We start from the raw sequence: 21,245 nt of genomic DNA, 5'->3' as shown, positions 1-21,245 counted from the left end.
AAAAACGGGGAATATGTTGGAGAATTTTGCTCAGACATGGCTTATAGAAAGGCCATGAGCACATACAGCTGGTTAAAAAGTAAAAGGCAGCTGTAAGCAGCAAGTTCTCAGGCTTTTTCCTTAACAACAATAAACACCATGTCCTTGAGTAAAGTGATGAGAAAAACATGGTGGAACACATGGAGTCCTCAAAAGGGTGCTCAATAACAAGTCAACAACAGGATGAGAAAAACAAGTATTAGCCTCAACAAGAAACCACAGGTATTGAAAACAAAGGAGGGGTTGGTGTGTAATCTGTAACCACTGATGAGCTTGGGTTTTGCAATACGTATGAGCTTAATTAACACTACTATAAAAGTGTGTAAGCTGGATCAATAAATCAGAGATCGATGCTCATCAATCAGGATGTGTGCTCGTCTCCCTTCACTTTCCTCAGCTCTGTACTGGCAGGGACTGGGACAGAGCGGCTTTGTACTGGGATATACTGGGAGGGACTGGGGGGAGTCACTGGGATGGACTGGGATTAACTGGGACAAACTGGGACCGACTGGGATGTACTGGGAGCACTGGGATCAACTGGGAGCACTGGCATGAACTGGGATGCAGTGGGAGCACTGGGATGAACTGGGATGGACTGCAATGGAACTGGGATTGAACTGGGAGCACTGAGATGGACAGGGATTGAACTGGGATGGACAGGGTTTGAACTGGGATGCACTGGGAGCCCCGGGGCGCCCCCTGCTGGTGTCCCCTGACGTGGATGGGGCGGGGCCACCCTGGGGACACCTCAGGGACACCTTGGGGCACTTTGGGGACACTTTGGGGTGACCCTGGGGCCACCTTGGGGACACCTCAGGAACTCCTGGGGTCATTTCAGGGACACCTCGGGGACACCCTGAGAGCACCCTGGGGACATCTGGGAGTGACCCTGGGGACACCTTGGGGACATCATGGCGGCCATCGTGGGGTCACTTTGGTACCCCCCTGGGAACACTTTGGGGACATCCTGGGGACACCCTGAGAGCAGCTTGGGGACACCTTGGGGACATCCTGGGGACACTTTGGGGACACCTTGGAGACACCTTGGAGACACCTTGGGGACACCTTGGGGACATCTTGGGGACATCTCGGGGTGACCCTGGGGACATCCCTGAGACACCTCAGGGACACTTTGGGGACATCCTGGGGACATTGTGGGGTCACTTTGGGGAGACTTGAGGGACACCTTGGGGACATTTTGAGGACACCCTGAGAGCACTTTGGGGACATTTTAGGAACCCCCAGCTCAGGAACACCTTGGGGACACTTTGGGGACACCCTGGGGTCATTTCAGGAACACTTTAGGGACATCCTGGGGACACCCAGAGAGCACTTTGGGGACACTTTGGAGCCACTTCAGGGACACCCTGGGGACATCCCTGAGACACCTTGGGGATACCTCAGGAACCCCCGGGGTCATTTCAGGGACACTTTGGGGACATTGTGGGGACGTTCTGGGAACCCCAGACCCTGGGGTCACTTTGGGAGCTGTCGTGGGGCACCAAGGGGACACATCAGGAGGCCCCTGGGGACATTTTGGGGACACCCTAAGGCCACCTTGGTGACACTTTTGGGGACACTTCAAAGCCACCACTCTGGGGACACTTTGGGGACACCTTGAGGAGACCTTGGGGACGTTCTGAGACCCCCAGGGGGACACTGTCAGAACCCCCCTGGGGACACTTTGGGGACACCTCAGGATGCCCCGTGGGGACCCCTGGGGGACACCTTGGGGACACTTCAGGGTCACCATCATGGGGACACCCTGAGAGCACTTTGGGGACACCCTGAGGACACCTTGGGGACACTTTGGGGACATTTGAGGGAGATATGGGAGTGAGCCTGGGGACACTTTGGGGACATCTCAGGGACCATCGCAGGGGCACTTTAGGACCCGCAGGGGACACCTTGGGGACACTTTGGGACACCTTGGGGACAGTTTAGGGGGACATCTTGGGGACACCTTGAGGACACTTTAGGGGGACATCTCGAAGCCACCCTGGGGACACCTTGGGGACATCTCAGGGTCACTTCAGGGACACTTTGGGAACACCTGAAGAACTCTTGGGGACACTTTGGGGACATCTCAGTGGCCATCGCAGGGACACCTTGGGGACACCTGAAGGACACTGTGGGGACACCCTGAGAGCACTTTGGGGACATCTTGGGGACATTTTGGGAACCTCATTGGAGCATCATGGAGACACCTTGGGGATACCTCAGGACCCCCCCAGGGACCCTTTGTGGCCATTTGGGGGCATTTTGGGGCCATCTGGGGACACTTGGGGACATTCTGGGGCCATTTGGGGCCATTTTGGGGCAATTTTTGGGCCATTTGGGACATTCTGGGGCCATTTGGGGACATTTTAGGTCCCCCCAATGAGCACAGACTCAGGCCATGCCCCTTTCCCCACACCATTTTATTCCCAACCAATCAGAACCTCCAGAGTGCTTCAGATGGGCGGAGCCTCCTCCGCTCACTCCTCCCCCTTCCCAACGGTGGGTGGGGCCTCCTCGGGGGTGGGTGGGGCCTCCTCGGGGGTGGGCGTGGCCTGCAAGGCGTGGGCGGCGTCTCTCCAGCGCTGCAGCCAATGGGAGAAGGGGGCGCAGCCAGGGGGCGTGGCCAGGACCCACTGAGCCGGCTGGGCCCACCTGGGGAGAGGGGTGGGGTTAGGAAAAGGGGGTGGGGCTTGGGGTGGGAGGAGCTACACTCCCATTCCAGGCCTCTCTCCCTCCAGGCCCCGCCCCCTCCCTCACCATTGGCTGACGAGCTCCTGGAGGCGGGGCCAGTCCCTGATTCGCTGCTCGCAGCCTTCTCTGACCAATCGCAGCCGGGGCAGCAGCTCGGCCACATCCACGGTGAGGGGGGGTGGGGCCAGCGGCTCTGTCTCCGCCCCCAGGACAGGCCCCGCCCCCCGGCGCAGGCGCAGCGCCCCCTGGCGGAGCTGCTGACGCAAGATGGCCGCCTGGGACAGCAGCGAGCCCTGACGGACACAAGGGGATGGGGGCGGGCTTGGCCACGCCCCCCAAACCCTGCAGGACACGCCCACAATTGGCGGCACCCTCCCCCACCTTTTCAGCCCCATTTAAGCCCCACCCCAAATCCCTCCCACTCTCTCCAAGCCCCTCCCCCACTCTTTAAGCTCCTCCTCTTTCCCTCCAGCCCCTCCCCCACATTTCAAGCTCCTCCCCCAATCCTGCTCCCAAGCCCCTCCCCCTAAATTTAAGTCCCTCCCCATCTTTTGGCTCCTCCCCCATTCCCCTCCCCCATCCCTTAGCTCTCTAAACCCCTCCCTCCTCGAGGCCCCTCCCCCACTCAAGCCCCTCCCCCACCCTTTCAGCCCCTCCCCTCCCCATCTTTAAGCCCCTCCCTCTCTTTAGATGCCATCTGTTTTAGGCCCTCCCCCTTTGAGCCCCTCCCCACTCTTAAATCTCCTCCCTCCCCCTCAAGCCCCTCCCCCTCTTTAAGTCCCACCCCTCAAGCCTTTGCCCCACCCTTTAAGCCCCTCCCACTTTAAGACCCTCCCCCACTTTATCCAATCCCCTGGTTTAAGCCCCTCCCCCATTTAAGCCCTCTGGGTTAGGCCCCTCTTCCTGGTATAGGCCTCTCCCCCTGGTATAGGCCCCTCCCTCATTTAAGCTCCTCCTATCCCTCTTTAAGCCCTGCCCCACCCCCTTAGCCCCTCCCCCACCTGTGCCACGCCCATCTCCCGTGCCAGCCCCCGCAGAGGGGGTGTGGCCTGTGCCGGGGGGCGGGGCTCCTCTCCCAGTGCTCCCAGTGCTCCCAGTGCCAGCTGCCGGCGCCGCAGCCACGCCCCCTCCAGAGGGGGAAGGGCCAAGCCCGGCCCCGCCTGCACCACGCCCACAACCTGCGGCCAATCAGAGACGTCGGGAACTGGGATCAAACTGGGAGGGACTGGTAGGGACTGGGGGGAACTGGGTTATACTGGGAGGGGACTGGAGGGAATTGCGAGGTACTGGTTTATACTGGGATGGACTGGGAGGGAACTGGGTTATACTGGGAGGGCACTGGGATCAAACTGGGAGTTACTGGGATCTCAGCTGGAGTCAAACTGGGAGCACTGGGAGGAAGTGGGAGTTACTGGGAGCACTGGGATCAGAGCTGGAGTCAAACTGGGAGTGACTGGGAGGGGACTGGGTTGTACTGGGAGGGACTGGGGGATACTGGGTTATACTGGGAGGGGACTGGGATGGAACTGGGGGGAACTGGGAAGGACTGGGAGGGAACTGGGAGGGAAGTGCCGGATACTGGGATGGACTGGGTTATACTGGGATATACTGGGATGGAACTGGGAGGGTGCTGGGAGGGACTGGGTTATACTGGGAGGGACTGGGATCAAACTGGGAGTTACTGGGAGCACAGTTGGAGTCAAACTGGGAGCACTGGGAGGGACTGGGGGATACTGGGATCTCAACTGGATTCACACTGGGAGCATTGGGATGAACCGGGATGGACTGGGAGGGAACTGGGAGTTACTGGGAGCACTGGGAGGGACTGGGAGGGAAATGAGGGATACTGGGATATACTGGGAGGGAACTGGGATCGTACTGGGAGTTACTGGGAGCACTGGGATCGGAGCTGGACTCAAACTGGGAGCACTGGGAGGGACTGGGATGGAACTGGGGGACACTGGTTTATACTGGGAGGGACTGGGATGGACTGGGAGGGAACTGTGATGTACTGGGATGGACTGGGGAGGAACTGGGGGATACTGGGATGGACTGGGGTTACTGTGAACACTGGGAGGGCACTGGGATCAAACTGGGAGTTACTGGGATCTCAGCTGGAGTCAAACTGGGAGCACTGGGATGAACTGGGATGGACTGGGAGGAACTGGGAGGGACTGGGAGCACTGGGATCAGAGCTGGAGTCAAACTGAGATGAACTGGGACAGACTGGGAGGGGACTGGGTTATACTGGGAGGGACTGGGAGCATTGAGATCACAGCTAGTGTCAAACTGGGATGAACTGGGAGGGACAGGGAAGGAACTGGGATAAACTGGGATGGACTGAAGGATACTGGGATATACTGGGAGGGGACTGGGGGCCTTAGTGGTCCATACTGGTCCATACTGGTCCATACTGGTCCATACTGGTTTGCTCCCCACCTGCTCCTGCAGCGGTTTCAGCGCCGCTCGGCGCCCCCTGGTGGCGGCGCTCAGGAACCGCAGGCGCTGCTGCAAATGGAGCTGGGGAGGGAAACGGCAAAAATCAACAGAATTCACCCCAAATTCACCCAAAATAACCCAAAAATCAACCAAATTAACCCAAAATTCCCCCGAAACCATCCAAATGTACCCAAAAATCAACAGAATTCACACAAAAATAAACCCAAAATTCACCCAAAATGAACCTAAAATACACCAAAATGAAACCAAAGTTAACCCAAAATGAATCCAAAATCACCTAAATTACCCAAAAATCATCAGAATTCACCCAAAATTCATCCAAAATCCCCCAAAACCATCCAAATTAACACAAAAATCAACAAAATTCACCCAAAATTAACAGAAAATGCACAAAAATTCACCCCAAAATCCCCCCGAAATCACCCAAATTAACAAAAAAATCCCCCTGAAATCACCCAAATTAACCCAAAAATAACCAAAATTCATCCAAAATCCCCCTGAAATCACCCAAATTAACCCAAAAAGCACCAAAATTTGCCTAAAATTCACCCAAAATTCACCAAAATTAACCCTGAAATCCCCCCAAATTAACCCAAAAATCACCAAAATTTACCCAAAAATACCCCCGAAATCATCCAGATTAACACAAAAAATCACCAAACATCACCCCAAAATCAGCCAAATTAACCCCAAAATCAGTTAAATTAACCCAAAAATCTACCCAAAATTACTGAAATTAACCCAAAAATCACCGAGATTAACCCAAAAATTCCCCAAAATCACAGAAATTAACCCAGAATCACCCAAATATCCCCCTGAAATCACCTAAATTTACCTCAAAATCACCATAATTCACCCAAAAATCCCCCCAAAACCACCCAAATTACCCTAAAATCAACAACATTAACCCAAAAATCTCTCCAGATCACCCAAATTAACCCCAGAATAACCAATATTAACTCAAAACCCCCCCTGAGATCACCCAAATTAACCCAAAATACACTAAAATTAACCCAAAAATCCCACAGATCACCCCACAATCACCCAAATTAACCCCAAATCACCAAAATTTACCTAAAAATACCCCAAATTAACCCATAATTAGCTTGCAATTTACCCCAAGTCACGCAAATTAGCCCAAAAATCCCCCTGAAATCACCCAAATTGACCCCAAATCAGCCAAAATTAACCCTGAAATCCCCCCCAATTAACCCAAAATTAACCCAAAAAGCACAAAAATTAACCCCAAATACACCAAAGTTCACCCCAAAATCCCCCCAAATCCCCCCACAATCACACAAATTAACCTCAAATCACCAAAATTTACCTAAAAATCCCCCAAATTAACCAAAAATTAACCCCAAATCACAAAAATTAACCCAAAATAACCCCAAATCACCAAAATTAACCCAAAAAACCGCAGTCAACCAAAATACCCCAAAAATCTCTCCCAAATCACCCAAAATACCCGAAAATCACCAAAATTACCCAAAGTTCCCCATTTCCCCCAAAATTCCCCTTTTTCCCCTAAATTACAAAAAAAAGCCCAAAACCCCAAATCACTCCCAATTCCCCAATCCCAAACCTGAATTCCCAAAATCCCAAATCCCCCAAAATCCCCCAAACCCCCTAAACTCCCCAAAATCCCCCAACCCCCCAAAAACCCCCAAATCCACCAAATCCCCCCAAATGCCCAACCCCCAAAAACCCCAAATCCCAAAACACCCCCAAACTCCCCCCCAAGCCCCAAACATTCCAAAAACCCCAAAACCCCAAAGTCCCTCAAAACCCCCCAAAATCTCCCATTTTACCCCCTCAAAAACCCCAAATCCCAAAACCCCAAAAAACTTCAAAACTTCAAAAACCTCAAAATTCCCCAAATCCCCCAAAGTGCCCCAACTCCCAAATCCCCCAATCCCAAAAAAACCCCAAATCCCCCAATTTCAGCCCCAAATTCACCATTTTACCCCCAAAAATCCCAAAGTCCCCTAAACTCCAAAATGTCCCCAAATCCCCCCAAAACCCCAAATCCTCCAAGTCCCCTGAAATCCCCAAACCCCAAATCCCCCCAAATACCTTCAAATCCCCCAAAATTCTCCCCCCAAATCTCCCAAAAACTCAAATCCCAAATACCCCAAAAACCCAAACCCCTAAAACCCCAAATCCCCCAAAATCCCCAAAATTCCCCCAGATCCCTCTGAAAATCACAAACCCCAAAATCTCCAAAACCCCCAAATCTTAAATCCCTAAAAATCCCCAAAGCCCCAAAATCCCCCATACCCCCAAAATTCCCCCAAATCTTAAACCCTTAAAAACGGCAAAAAATGAATCCCAAAACCCCCATAATCCCCAAAACCGCCAAAACTCCCCAAAAACCCCCAAAACCCCAAAATGTCCCAAATCCCCCCAAAATCTCGAATTCCAAATCCCCAAAATCCCAAACCCCCAAATCCCCAAAATCCCAAACCCCCAAATCCCCTCAAATACTTCCCCAAAACCCCCAAATTCCCCATTTTATGCCACAAAAACCCCAAATCCCAAACATCCCAAAATCTCAAATCCCAAAATCCCCAAAAAACCCCCCAAAATCCCAAACCCCAAAATCCACAAACCCCAAATCCTAAATCCCCAAAACCTCAAACTCTCCCAAATCCCAAATCCCCCGAACTCTAAACCCCCAAAACCCCCAAATCCGAAACCCCAAAAAAAACCCAAACCCCAAAATCCCCAAAAATGCCCCCAAAACCCCAAAATCCCCAAATTTCCCATTTTATCCCCCCAAAACCCCAAATCCCCAAAACCCCCCCAAAAAAACCCAAAATCCCGAATCCAAAATCTCGAATCCTCAAAATCCCAAATCCCAAAACCCCAAAATCCCCCAAACCCCAAAAAACTCCAAGGCCCAAAACCGCCAAAAAAACTCCAAAACCTCAAACCACAAATCCCCCAAAATCCCCCAAATTCCCAAACCCCGAATCCCTCAAAATCCCAAATCCCCCCAATCCCCCCACTCTAAATCTCCAACCCCCAAAATCCCAAACACCCAAAATTGCCCCAAATCCCCAAAATTTCCCATACTATCCCCCAAAAACCCCAAAACCCCAAAAAAACCAAAAAAACCCCAAAACACCCCAAAAATCTCAAATCCCACTCCAAAATTCCCCATTTTACCCCCAAAAATCCCATAAACCCCAAAAAGTCCAAAAACCCCCAAAACTCCAAATCTCCAAATCCCAAATCGAAACCCCAAAAATCCCCAAAACCCCCAAAATTCTCAAATCCCAAACCCCCAAAATTTCCCCATTTTACCCCCCAAAACCCCATAAAAGCCCCAAAAAACCCCAAAACCCCAAAATTCCCGCACTCACCACTCGGCCCCTCCCCCTCCACAGCTGCTGCCGGAGCTGCTCCAGGGCCGAGTTTGGGCTCAAATCCGGGGATTTTCGGGCCAGATTTGGGCATTGAGGATCCAAATTTTGGGATTTTGGGGCCAGATCCAAATTTTGGGGTTTTAGAGCCGATTTTGGAGCTGATTTTGAGGCCAAATCTGAGGATTTTGGGTCCAAATTTTGGGATTTTGGGGCTGAATTTTGTGGATTTTGAGGTTTTGGGGCCGAATTTTGGGGTTTTTGGGGCTCCTGGGGTGGATTTTGGGGTGGATTTTGGGGATTTTGGAGTTCCTGCTGCAGCTGGGTCAGCGCCCGGCCCAGGGAGGCCCGGTGGGCCAAGAGCCCCTCCCGGAGCAGGAACAGCCTGGGGAGGAAATTGGGGTGAGAAATGGGGAAATTGGGAAAATGGGGAGAAATAGGGACTGGGGGGAGAGAATGGGGATTTTGGGGAAAATAGGGGGAAAAATGGGGGGAAAATGGGAATTTTGAGAGAAAAATAGGGGGAGAAATGGGGGGAAAATGGGAATAAAAACCGGGATTTTGGGGTCAAATTTGGTGATTTTGGAGCCAATTTTGGAGCCAATTTTGGGGATTTCAGAACAGGTTTTGGGGCTGAATTTGGGAATTTTGGGGCAGAATTTGGAGATTTAGAGCCAAATTTTGGAGTTTTGGGGCTGAACTTTGTGATTTTGGGACCCAATTTGGGGCCAATTTTGGAAATTTTGGGGCTGATTTGGGGCTGAATTTTGGGATTTTGGAGCTGAGTTTGGGGCCAAATGTTGGGGATTTTTGAGGCCAAATGTTGGGGATTTTGGGGCCAATTTTGGGGATTTTGGGGCTGAATTTGAGGATTTTGGGGCTGAGTTTGGGCATTTTAGAGCAAATTTTTGGGACTTTATGGACAATTATGGGGCTAAATTTGGGGATTTTGGGGCGAATTTGGAGCAGAATTTTGGTGGTTTCAGGCAAAATTTTGGGGTTTTTTTCTGGGGGTTGGAGCCAAACTTGGAGATTTGGATTTGGGGGCTAAATTTGGAGCCATATTTTAGGATTTTGGGGCCGATTGTTGGGATTTTAGAGCAATTTTGGGGCTGGTTTTGGGGCTGGATTTTGGGGTGGAATATTGGGAGTTTCGTACCGATTCTGGGGCTGATTTTAGGGCAATCTGGAGGATTCTGGGGCCAAATTTTGGGGCCAAACTTGAGACCAAATCTGGGAATGTTGGGCTGATCTTAGGGCTGAATTGTGGGGATTTTGGGGTCAAATTTGGGGGTTTTAGGGCTGATATTGGGATTTTAGACCCAAATTTTGGGGCTGATTTTAGGGCTAAACCCAGAGGATTTGTGGCCAAATTTTGGCGATTTTGGGACCGGATTTTGGGGCCAAATTTGGGCATTTGAGAGGCAATTTTGGGGTCAAATTCGGGCCAAACTTGGGGGATTTTGGGCTGAATTCAGGGACTTTACAGCCGATTTTGGGGCCAAATTTTTGGGATTTCGGGGTTGAATTTTGGGGCGATTTTGGGCGATTCTGGGCCCAGGGAGCCCCAGAAGGCCGAGAGCCCCCCCCCAGAGCAGGAGCAGCCTTGGGGGGGAGTGCAGAGGAATTTGGGGTGAGAAACGGGGGAAATTGAGAAAATGGAGAAAAAATGGGGAAAAATAGGGGGGGGGAAAGGGGCATTTTGGGAGGGAAATAGAAAAATAGGAATAAAAATGGGAATTTGGAGGGAAAAATGGGAATAGAAATGGGGATTTTGGGGGATAAAATTCAGGAAACAGGAGAAGAAAAATGGAGACTTTGAGGTGAAAAAGGGGGATTTGGGGAAAAGGCAATAAAAATTGGGAATTTTGGTACATTAGGAAAAATTTGGGATAATTTTGGGTATTTAGGACCAATTCAGGGAGTTTGGGGTGGATTTGGGAATTTTTTTGGTACATTTTGGGCTGGATTTCAGACATTTGGGGATAATTGAAGTATTTTAGGATGATTTAGGATATCTTAGGATATTTTAGGAATATTTCAGGGGATTTCGGTCTCACCTGGTGACTCATCATTGCCCATCCCCCGCTCCAGGTGTGTCCCAGGGATTTTGGGAGCATTTGGGATTTTTGGGGTATTTTGGGCCGGATTTCAGGGATTTTGGGATATTAGAGGGTAATTTAAAATATTTTAGGGTAATTGAGAATATTTTAGGAATAATTCAGGACATTTTGGTGTTACCTGATGACTTCATTGTTGCCCGTCCCCTGCTCCAGGTGCGTCCCCAGCTGCCCCCTCAGTTGGGACAGGTGGGACAGGAGGGGGGGCAGCGCCCCCCACACCTCCCCCACGGCCCCCCAGCACTCCTGGGGACCCCAAAAGCACATCAGGGACCCCAGAATGGCCTGGGGACCCCAAAAATCCCAAAAATCCACCCCAAAAATCAGCTCAGAAACCCCCAAAAGCCCCAAGTCCACCCCAAAAACGACCCTGGGATCCTGAAAATGGACTCGGAAACCCCAGAACCCCAAAACCACCCCAAAAACCCCAAACTACCCCAAAACCAGATAAGGAACCCCAAAAATGGAGCCGGGGAGCCCAAAAATCCCAAAATCTGTCCCAAAACCCCTCAATACCTCAAAATCCACCCCAAAAATCCCAAATCCACCCCAAAAACACCTCAGGGACACAAAAAATGGATTCAGGGACCCCAAAAACCCCAAATTCACCCCAAAACCCCAAATCCTGACCCCAAAATTGCCAAAATCCCCCCAAAAATCCCAAATCCCAACCCTATATGTTCCCAAAATCCCTCAAGTCCCCAAAAAATTCCCCAAAATGCAAATTTCTGACCCAAGAAATCCCCAAATCCCCCCAAAAAACCCCCAAATTCAAAATCTTGACCACAAAAAACCCCAAATCGCCCATCTGAAATCATGACCCCCAAAAAGGCCCAAAACCTGAAATTTTGACCTCAAGAAGCCTCAAAATCCCCAATTTTGACCCCAATCTCGTTCCCCTCCCACTCACCTGCAGGAGGCTCTTCAGGGTGGGCGGGGCCTCGGCTGAGGGGGTGGGGCCAGCCAGGAGAGCTCTGTGATTGACAGGTGGGAGGCCACGCCCCCAACGGCATCAGAAATCCCCTCAGGGACCCCAAAATGTCCTAAAAACCCCCCAAATTCCCTACCACCCCATTAAGACCCACCCACCCACTTAGGCCACACCCATTCCTTTTGGCCACACCCACTCCTTTAAGCCCCACCCATTCGTTTGGCCACACCCACTCCATTAATCCCCACCCACCCCTTTAAGCCCCACCCATTGCTTTTGGCCACATCTACCCATTTAGGCCACACTGATCCCTTTAAGCCCCACCCACTCCTTTAAGCCCCACCCATTTTAGTCCTGCCCAATCCCTTTCAGCCCAACACACCCCTTTAGACCACACCCACCCCCTTAAGCCCTGCCTATCCCTTTAAGGCCCACCCGCTGTTTAAGCCCCACCCACCCCGTTTAAGGCCTTCCTGCCCCTTTAACCCCCACCCATCCCTTTAAGCCCCACCCACTTCTTTAAGCTCCACTCACCCACTTAGGCCCCACCCACCCTTTTAAGCTCCACCCATCCCTTTAAGCCCCACCCACCCATTTAGGCCACACCCACCCACTTAGGCCACACCCACCCACTTAGGCCACGCCCCTCTGTTTAAGCTCCACCCAACATTAGCTCACCCAATCCCTTCAAGACCCACCCACATTTTAAAGCCCCACTAACCCACTTAAGCTCCACCCACCACTTTCAGCTCCGCTCATCCCCTTAAGCTTCACACACCCCCTTTAAGCCCCTCCCTTCCTTTAGGCCCCACCCACCTATTAAAGCCCCACACACCATTTGATGACCCACCCAATCCTTTTATCCCCACCCACCACTAATCGCCACCCACCCTTTAAGCCCCACCCCTCTTTAAGCTCCACCCACCCCTTTAAGCCCCGCCCACCCTTTTAAGCCACACCCATACCCTTTATACCATACCGTCCCCTTAAACCCTGCCCACCCTTTTTAAGCCCCACCAACCCCTCTAAGTCCCATCTACATCCTAAAGGTCAACCCACCCCTTTAATCCCCACCTCCCTATTAAGCCCCACCCACTCATCAAGCCCTGCCCACCCTTTTCAGCCCCACCCACCCATTTAGGTCACACATCTCTAATCCCCACCCAACATTTAGCCCACCTAATCCCTTTAAGCCCCACCCACCCACTTAAGCTCCACCCACATCTTTAAGCTCTACATATGTCCTTAAGTTCTACCCTCACCTTTTATGGCCCACCCTTCCTTTATGCCCCACCCACCTTTTAAAGCCCCACCCACTCCTTTAAGCCCCACCTACCTCTAATTCCCACCCACCCTTTAAGCCCCACCCCTCTCTTTAAGCTCCACCCACCTTTTAAGTCTCACCCACCCATTGAAGCCACACCCCACTGTTTAGGCCCCACCCAACATTTAACCCACCCAATCCCTTCAAGCCCAAACCCACATCTTAAAACCTCGCCCACATCTTTAGGCCACACCCATGCAACTAAGCCCAACCCACCTTTTAAAGCTCCACCCACTTCTTTTAAAACCACCCACTGCATTAAGCCCCACCCATTTAAGCCCTACCCATTTTGGCCACACCCACCTCTTCAGCCCCACCCACTCATTTAAGCCCCACCAATTCCTTTAAGCACAGCCTGCTCCTTTAAGCTCCACCCATGTCTGCAAGCCCCACCCACCCATGTTAATGCCCCACCCATCCCTTTAAGCCACACCTACCCATTTAAGCCACACTCCTGGTTAAGCACAACCCAACATTTAATGCACCTAATCCCTTTAAGCCCCACCCACCTTTTAAAGCCCCCACCCACCTCTTTAGGACCCACCCATTCCTTTAAGCCCCACCCACCATTTAAGCTCCACCCACTTATGCCACACCCACTCCTTTTAAGCCCACTCCATCCATTTAAGCTCCACTCACTATTTAAGCCCCACCCAAATATTTAAGCCCCACCCACTCATTGAAGCCCCACCCACCAGTAAATCCAGCTAATCCCTTGGAGCCACACCCACCCTTTTAAGCCCCACCCACCCCTTTAAGCCCCACCCATCTTTTGAGCCCCCCCCATACATATTAAATGCCTGGCCACCCTCTTAGGCCACATCCACACTTTAAGCCCCACCCATCTCTTTAAGTCACACCCGCCCCTTTAAGACCCTCCCATTCTTTTGGCCACTCCCTCCCCTTTAAGCCCAACCCACTCCTTCAGGCCCCACCCACCTTGTGCTCTGATTGGCCAGGACCTCCAGCGCCCAAAGCACCGCCTCTGGGCTGTGGCCAATCAGTACAGCCTGTAGGGGGCGCCATGTGTCAGAGCACAGGGCGTGGCCTGAGCAGAGCCATGCCCCCTCCCCCAGCCTGCCACGCCCACCTCAGCCTGTTCCGACCAATCTGGAGCCTCCTCAGCCTTCCCGGGGTGATTGGCAGCTCTGGGGTTCATTAATTAATTGATTAATTGAGGGGTTAACTGGGGGTTAAGGAGGAAGGGGTGTGGCTTACCTGTGTGGGTGTGGCCTCTGGAGCTCCGCCTCCCTGGCCTTGCACAGGGCCTTGATTGACACCTGCGAAAGTGGGAGGGTTTGGGGGAACTTGGGGATTTTTGGTGGGTCCTGGGCTGATTTTGGGGGAATTTTGGGGGTCCTGCGCTGATTTCGGGGTCCCTGAATGGTCTCCAGGCCCCGCCCACCATGTCAGGCCCCGCCCACTCACCAGCACTTCCGGCTCTGCCCCTGCGGCCAAGATGGCCGACAGCTCCTCCCGGGATTGGCCCGGCCTGAGGGGACCCAAAAGTCTTTTAAAATACCCAAAATCTCCTCAAAATGCCCCAAAATCCCCCAAATTTACCCATAATCCACTCAGGAACTCCAAAAATCCCATCAAGAACCCCAAAGTCTCCTCAAAATCAACCAAAACCCCTCAAAGTTTCTTCAAAATCCCCCCAGATCCCCTTAGGAACACAAAGTTCCCCAAAAACCCTCAGGGACCCTAAAATCTCCCCAGATTCTTAAAAAATCCCCTCAGAAACCCCAAAATCCACTCAGGAACCCCAAAAATCCCCCCAGAAAGCAAAAATTGCCTCACAATCCCCCAAAATCACCTCAGAGACCCAAAAATCTGATCAAAATTTCCTCATAATCCTCCAAAATTTGAAAATTCCCACCAGGGACCCCAAAATCCCCTCAGGAACCACAAAATTCTTCAAAAATCCCCTCACGGACCCCAAAACCTCATCAAAACCCTTCAAAATTTCCCAAAATCCCAGTAGGAACACAAAATCCCCTCAAAACCCTTCAAATTGTCTCAAAATTGCCTCAGGAACCCAAAATCCTCAAAAAACGCTTCAGGGACCCCAAATTCTCCTCAAAATGCCCCAAAATCTCCTCACAATCCCCAAGAGACACAAAAAAATCTCTTCAAAACCCTTCAAAATCCTCCCAAGTCCCAGAGAATCCTCCAAAATCCCCTCAAAAGTCACCCAAAATCCCCTGAAGGGCCCCAAAATTCAGTCAAGGACCAAAAAATCTAAAAATCCCCCAAATTCCCCCATTGCCCATATAAGGAAATTCCCCCACTGCCCATATAAGGAAACACTGCAAGGCCCCGCCCCTTCCACCCTGCCCCTTCAGGCCCCGCCCCTTTTACCTTTTATGGATTGCCCTCAGCGCCCCCTCGTGGCCGTCCCGCAGCCCAGCTGGGCCCGGCTCCGCCCCTCGCTGAAGCTCTGCCCCCAGCAGCCGAAGCTCCGCCCCTCGCTGAAGCTCCGCCCACCGCCGGCTCTGCGCCTCCTCCAGCGAGGCGTCTGGGGGGGAAAGGGGGACCCCAAAGGTTTGGGGTGAGAACCCCCAAATTTGAGGGTTGGGGGGTCTGGGACCCCTAAATTGAGGGAGGGGACCCCGAAATTGGGGTGAGGATCCCAAATTTGGGGTTTAGGGGGATCCTGGGACCCAAAATATTGGGGAAGGGACCCCAAAATTGGGGTTTGGGGGGTTCAGGGATCCCAAATTTGGGATTTGGGGGGGAGTCACGGGACCCCAAAGTTGGGGGAGGAACTCAAAATTTGGGGGTGAAAATCTCAAAATTGGGGTTTAGAGGGGCTCAGGGATCCTAAAAATGGGGATGGGGACCGCAAAATTGAGGTTTGGGGGGTTCAGGGACCCCAAATTTGGGGTTTAGGGGAGGTCTGGGACCCTAAAAATGGGGAAGGGATCCCAAAATTTAGGGGTAGGGACCCCAAAATTGGATTGGAGTCCGGGGGGGGGTCTGAGACCCTAAAATTGGGGAAAGGGACCCCAAAATTGGGATTTAGGGGGATCAGGGACCCCAAAATTGAGGAAGGGGACCCCAAAATTGGGGTCTAGGAGGACATGGAACCCCAAAATTCGGGTTTGAGTTCATCAGGGATCCCAGAATTGGGGTTTGGCCTCGATCAGAGACCCTAAAAATGGGGAAGGGACCCCAAAATTTGTGTTTTGGGGGTTCAGGGACCCCAAATTTGGGGTTTTGGTGGTCCTGGGAGCTCAAAAAGGGGGAACGGGACCCCAGATTTAGGGCTTGGAGAAAAATTGGGGTTTGGGGGTTTCTGAGACTCCAAAATTGGGCATGGGTCTCGAAAACTGGGGTTTGGGGGGGGTCAGGAACCCCAAAATCGGGATTATGGGAGTTCTGGGACACTACAAATCAGGGGGACCCCAAAATTTGGGGGTAGAGACCCCAAAATACAGTAAGGAGCCAAAAATTGGGGTTGGGGGGGGAGGGGGTCCAGGGACTCCAAAACTGGGAAAGGGGACCCCAAAATTTAGGGTGAAGATGCCAAACTGGGGCTTTAGTGGCTCAGGGACCCCAAAATTGGGGTCCAGGAGGACATGGGACCACAAAGTTGGGGTTTTGGGGGTGCTGGGACCCTAAAATTGGGGAAAGGGACCCCAAATTTGGGGCTGGGGTGTTCAAGGACCCCAAATTTGGGGTTCAGAGGTTCTGGGACAATAAAAATTGGGGGAATCCCAAAATTTAGGGGTGGGGACCCCAAATTTGGTGTCTGGGGTGTTCAGGGAACCCAAAATTGGGGTTTGGGAGCATCAGGGACCCCAAACTTGGGGTTAGGGGAGGGTCAGGGACCGCAAAATTGGGGTTTTGAGTGGGCAAGGAATCCCAAATTTCTGGTGAGGACCCCAAAACTGGGACTTAGGGGCATCATGAGACCCCAGAAATGGTGCGGACCCCAAAATTAGGGGGTGGGGAGCCCCCAAAATGGAGGTTTGGAGGGTAGGAACCTTTGTGCGGGGGCCGCGTTTCCGGCCGGACTCACCGAGGCGCTGCGCCGTCTCCTGTGCATCCGCAATGGCGTCCCCCAGGTCCCGCACCTCCTTCCGGAGCCGCTCCACAGCCGCGCGCAGCGCCCCCTGCTGGCCCGGCCGAGCCGGAGCGGCCTGCGCCAAAACGGGCCCAAAAGCGCCACAATTCAGCCAAAATTCAGCCAAAATTCACCCAAATGTACCTGGGAGTGTGCCCAGGGTTCTCACGATACCCAAAACTCTCAAAATATTGAGAAAATCCCACAAAAAACCCAAAATTCCACAAAAATGAGGATTAAAATTGGCCCAAATCTGACCAAATTCACCTCAAAATTCACCCCAATATCCCTGAGATTGTGCCCAGCGTCCTCACGATACCCAAAACTGCCCCAAAAAAAGAGAAAACCCCCAAAAATGAGGCTCAAAATTGACCCAAATCCACCCAAATTCACCCCAATATCCCTGAGATTGTGCCCTGGGTTCTCACAACACTCAAAGCTCACAAAAAAACCGAGAAAAATCCCACAAAAAATACCCCAAAATCCCGCAAAAATGAGGCACAAAATTGACCCCAAAATTCCCCGAAAAAAAATCACCAAAAACTCTCCAAAATTCCCCCCAAAACTCCCCCCAAAAATCCCCACAAATTTTATAAAAACAAGGCTCAAAAAAATCCCAAAATTCCCCCAAAAATTCCCCCCAAACCCCCCAAGATTTTATAAAAATGAAGCTCAAAATGGACCCAAATCCACCCGAATTCAGCCCAAAATGCACCCAAAATTCACCCCAATATCCCTGAGATTGAGCCCAGGGTTCTCATGATACCCAAAACTCCCAAAGTTTGGGGAAATCCCACCAAAAAAACCAAAATGAGGCTCAAAATCGACCCCCAAATCCGTCCAAATTCACTCAAAATTCCCCTCAAAAATAATCCCAAAAATTCCCCCAAAAATCCCCAAAATTCCCCAAATTCCCCCCCAAAAACTCCCTGAAAAAATCTCCCAAAAATTGCCCCCCAAAAATTGCCCCCCAAAAATCCCCAAAATTTAATAAAAATGAGGCTCAAAATGGACCCAAATCTGCCCAAAATTCACCCCAAAATCCCCGAGATTGTGCCCCGAGTCCTCATGATACCCAAAACTTCCAAACTAACGGGAAAACCCCACAAAAGAACCCCCAAATTCCACACAAATGAGGATTAAAATGGCTCCAAATCCTCCAAAAAATCCCCAAAATTGCCCCCCCAAAAATCCTTCAAATTCCCCCCAAAATTTCCACGAAAATCCCCCCCAAAAAATCCACAAAATTCCCCCAAAAACTCCCAAAAACCCCAAAATGCCACAAAAATGAGGCTCAAAATTGACCCTAAATCCTCCCAAATTCACCCCAAAATCCCCTCAAGTAGCCCTGAGATTGTCAAAGAATCCCAAAATCTTTTTCAAAATTCCCAAAAACCTGAAAACTCCCAAATACCCAAAAATCCCCAAAAATTCAAAAAAAATTCCCCAAAAAATTCCCGAAAACATCCACAAAATTCCCCTAAAAATCCCAAAAAAACCCCCAAAATTCTTCCCAAAAATCACCCAAAATTCTCCCCAAAAATTCCCAATACCCCTCAAAATCCCACAAAAATGAGGCTCAAAATGGACCCCAAATCCGCCTGAATTCCCCCCAAAATTCACCCAGATATCCCTGAGATTGTCAAAAAATCCCAAAAACTCCCCAAAGTCATTTCCAAAATTCCCCAAAACCCCTGAAAAATCCCAAAAGTCCCACAAAAAAATCCTCAAAATTCCCCAAAAAATCCCCCGAAAAATCACTTTTAAATGCCCCAAACCCCCCAAATCCCTCCCAAAATTCCCACCAAACCCAAAAACATTCTCCAAAAATTTTGCATTTCGCCCACAAAAAAAATCTCATTTCAAGCTCCAGAACTCCCCTGGACCCCCCAAAATTCCCTCAAATCCCCTCCAAAAATCAAAAAAGATCCCCCAAAATCCAAAAAAATCCCTTAAAATTCCTGAAAATTCCCCAAAAATCCCAAAATTTCCCCAAAATGTCCCCAAATCTGAGGGAACCTCCCCAAATTTTGGGTTCCCCACCCCAAATCTGACCCCAATTCCCCCTCAGGTTTTGGGTCACCCTCACCTCCAGCTCCTGCAGGTGCCCGTACCTGAGCCCCGAGTTAAGGAACAATTTGGGGATCCCCCAAAAATCTCCCCTTCAATTTAAGGTTGAACCCCCAAATTTGGGAACCCCCACCCCAGATTTTGGGGTTTCCAGAATTTTCTATCCGAGGAACCCCCAAATTTTTGAGGATCCCCCAAAATTTCGGATACAAGCGCAGATTTCCTCGGATCTTCTTCACGTTCCTGTGGGGACACCCCAAAAATTCTGTGAGGGGAGAACCGGGAAAAAGAGCGGGAAAAGCGGCGCGGGGCATGATGGAAGCTGTAGTTCAGGGGGGTGGAGCCTGCAATGATGCTCTATGGGCGGCGCGGGGCGTGATGGGACCTGTTTGCCGGCTATAATGAAAATCAATGGGGCGTGGGGCATGATGGGAGTTGTAGGTTTGGCTATAATTGAACTCACTGGGGCGCGGGGGATGATGGGAGCTGTAGGCTTGGCTATAATGGAACTCAGTGGGGCGCGGGGGATGATGGGAGCTGTAGGCTTGGCTATAATGGAACTCAGTGGGGCGCGGGGGATGATGGGAGCTGTAGGCCCGGAAAGCATCTCCCCCTCCTTCCCCTTAAATTTTGGGGCCCCCTTTCAATTTTTGGGGCTTTTCACTCTCCCCAATGTTGGGGTCCCCCCTCACCGCTGGTTCCGGACGTGGCGGATGACGTAATCCCAAATGGGGGCTGCGGGGCCGGAGCAGAGCCTGCAGGGGAGGGAATTGGGGCACCCCAACATTTGGGGGTGACCATAAAATTCACCCAGGAACCCGAAAATCACCCCCAGGAACCCCCAAATCCACTCAGGATGCCCTAAAAGGGACCCCAAAAGGACCCCTCAGGACCCCCCAAAGGGACCCCAAAATCCCCACAGGACCCCCCGAAACCTCCCAAGGGACCCTTCAAGGGGACCCCAAATTCTCCAGGACCTCCTAAAGGACCCCAAAAGCATCCCCAGGACCCTCCAAAGGGACCCCAAAACCCCCCAGAACTCTCCAAAAGATCCCAAAATCTCCTCAGGACCTCCCCAAACCTCCCCATTACCCTCCAAGGGGACACCAAAATACCCCCAGGACCCCCCAAAACTTCTCAGGACCCTCCAAAGAGACCGCAAAACCACCTCAGGACCCCCAAACCCACCCAGGGCCCTCTAAAGGGACCCCAAAATCCCCTCAGGACTCTCAGGAGGACCCCAAAATCCCCCAAGGACCCCTCAAAAGGACCCCAAAACTCACACAGGACCACCCAAAAGGACCCCAAAATCCCCCCAGCACCCCTAAACCCCCTCAGGACCCTCCAAGAGGACGCAAAATTCACTCAGGACCCCTAAAACCCCCTCAGGACCCTCCAAGGGGACCCCAAAACGCCCCAGAATGTTTCATAGGGACCCCAAAATCCCTTCAGGACCCCCAAAATTCCTCCAGGACCCTCCAAGGGGACTCCCAAACCCTTCCACGACCTTCTAAAGGAACTCCAAAACCTCCCCAGTACTCTCCAAAGGGACCCCGAAACCTCCCAGTACTCTCCAGAGGGAGCCCAAAACCTCCCAGTACTCTCCAGAGGGAGCCCAAAATCCCCCCAGGACCCCCCAAAACCTCTCAGGACCCTCCAAGGGGACCCCAAACCTCCTCAGCCCCCCCCCACATTCCCGCTCTCCCCTCACGGAGCCCTCGGGGGGTTCCCACCCCCGGCAGCCCGAAACCCCCCGGCCCCTCCCCGCCTCAGGGGGGTCCCCATGGGGGTCCCCGGCTGGTCCCGACCTGCGGAGCGCGGCCGGGGAGGGGATGGCGGAGGGCGGCAGCTCCATCTCCTCCCGGAGCCACCGCTCCAGCGCCTCCGCCATCATGGCCGGGGGGCGCTGAGGAGAGCGAAAAACCGCGGGAAAAGCGCCGCGGGGCAGCAGGGGAGTTGTAGTGCGGGAGGGGCGGGGCATGCAATGAAGGGCTATGCGAGGCGCGAGGCATGACGGGAGTTGTAGGCGAGTAACTGGGGCGCTGTGGTGCGCGAGGCATGATGGGAGTTGTAGGCGTGGCTTTAATGATTCTCTATGGGGCGCGGGGCCTGATGGGAGTTGTATGCACACCTGTAATGGGGCTCTATGGGTTATAATGATTCTCTATGGGAC

General features: G+C 52.1%; 1 protein-coding gene across 1 annotated transcript; it reads right to left on the bottom strand.

Moving 5' to 3' along the window:
- Positions 1-2,488: 2,488 nt before the first annotated feature.
- Positions 2,489-20,967, bottom strand: LOC128947359 (HAUS augmin-like complex subunit 5). The gene is made up of 17 exons (XM_054291612.1): positions 20,881-20,967; positions 19,765-19,827; positions 19,283-19,315; positions 19,092-19,116; positions 16,958-17,078; positions 15,295-15,451; positions 14,362-14,425; positions 14,152-14,213; positions 14,024-14,081; positions 13,873-13,943; positions 11,589-11,652; positions 10,800-10,924; positions 8,559-8,943; positions 5,170-5,250; positions 3,732-3,908; positions 2,797-3,023; positions 2,489-2,691 (listed from the first exon to the last, which is right to left on the bottom strand). The coding sequence occupies exons 1-17, from the start codon at positions 20,964-20,966 to the stop codon at positions 2,517-2,519; spliced, it is 1,974 nt and encodes a 657-aa protein (XP_054147587.1). The 5' UTR covers position 20,967; the 3' UTR covers positions 2,489-2,516.
- Between the last annotated feature and the right edge of the window lie 278 nt (positions 20,968-21,245).

The sequence above is a fragment of the Melozone crissalis genome, unplaced genomic scaffold, assembly GCF_028551555.1.
Source record: "Melozone crissalis strain CALT ecotype California unplaced genomic scaffold, PUWL_Pcris_2 ptg000097l_1, whole genome shotgun sequence".
Classification (NCBI taxonomy): Eukaryota; Metazoa; Chordata; class Aves; order Passeriformes; family Passerellidae; genus Melozone; species Melozone crissalis.
Note: the sequence above shows the minus strand (reverse complement) of the source record. Positions and strands in the feature narration are given on the sequence as shown.

Bases quoted from the DNA above. Each gene is read 5' to 3' on its own strand.
- LOC128947359 (XM_054291612.1), bottom strand. From the start codon at position 20,966: ATGATGGCGGAGGCGCTGGAGCGGTGGCTCCGGGAGGAGATGGAGCTG. The intron at 14,426-15,294 runs GTAAAAGGGGCG...GGGTCCCCTCAG, and splicing joins CTGAGGGCAATCCATAAAAG to GCCGGGCCAATCCCGGGAGG. The intron at 2,692-2,796 runs GTGAGGGAGGGG...CCCTCTCCCCAG, and splicing joins CAGGAGCTCGTCAGCCAATG to GTGGGCCCAGCCGGCTCAGT.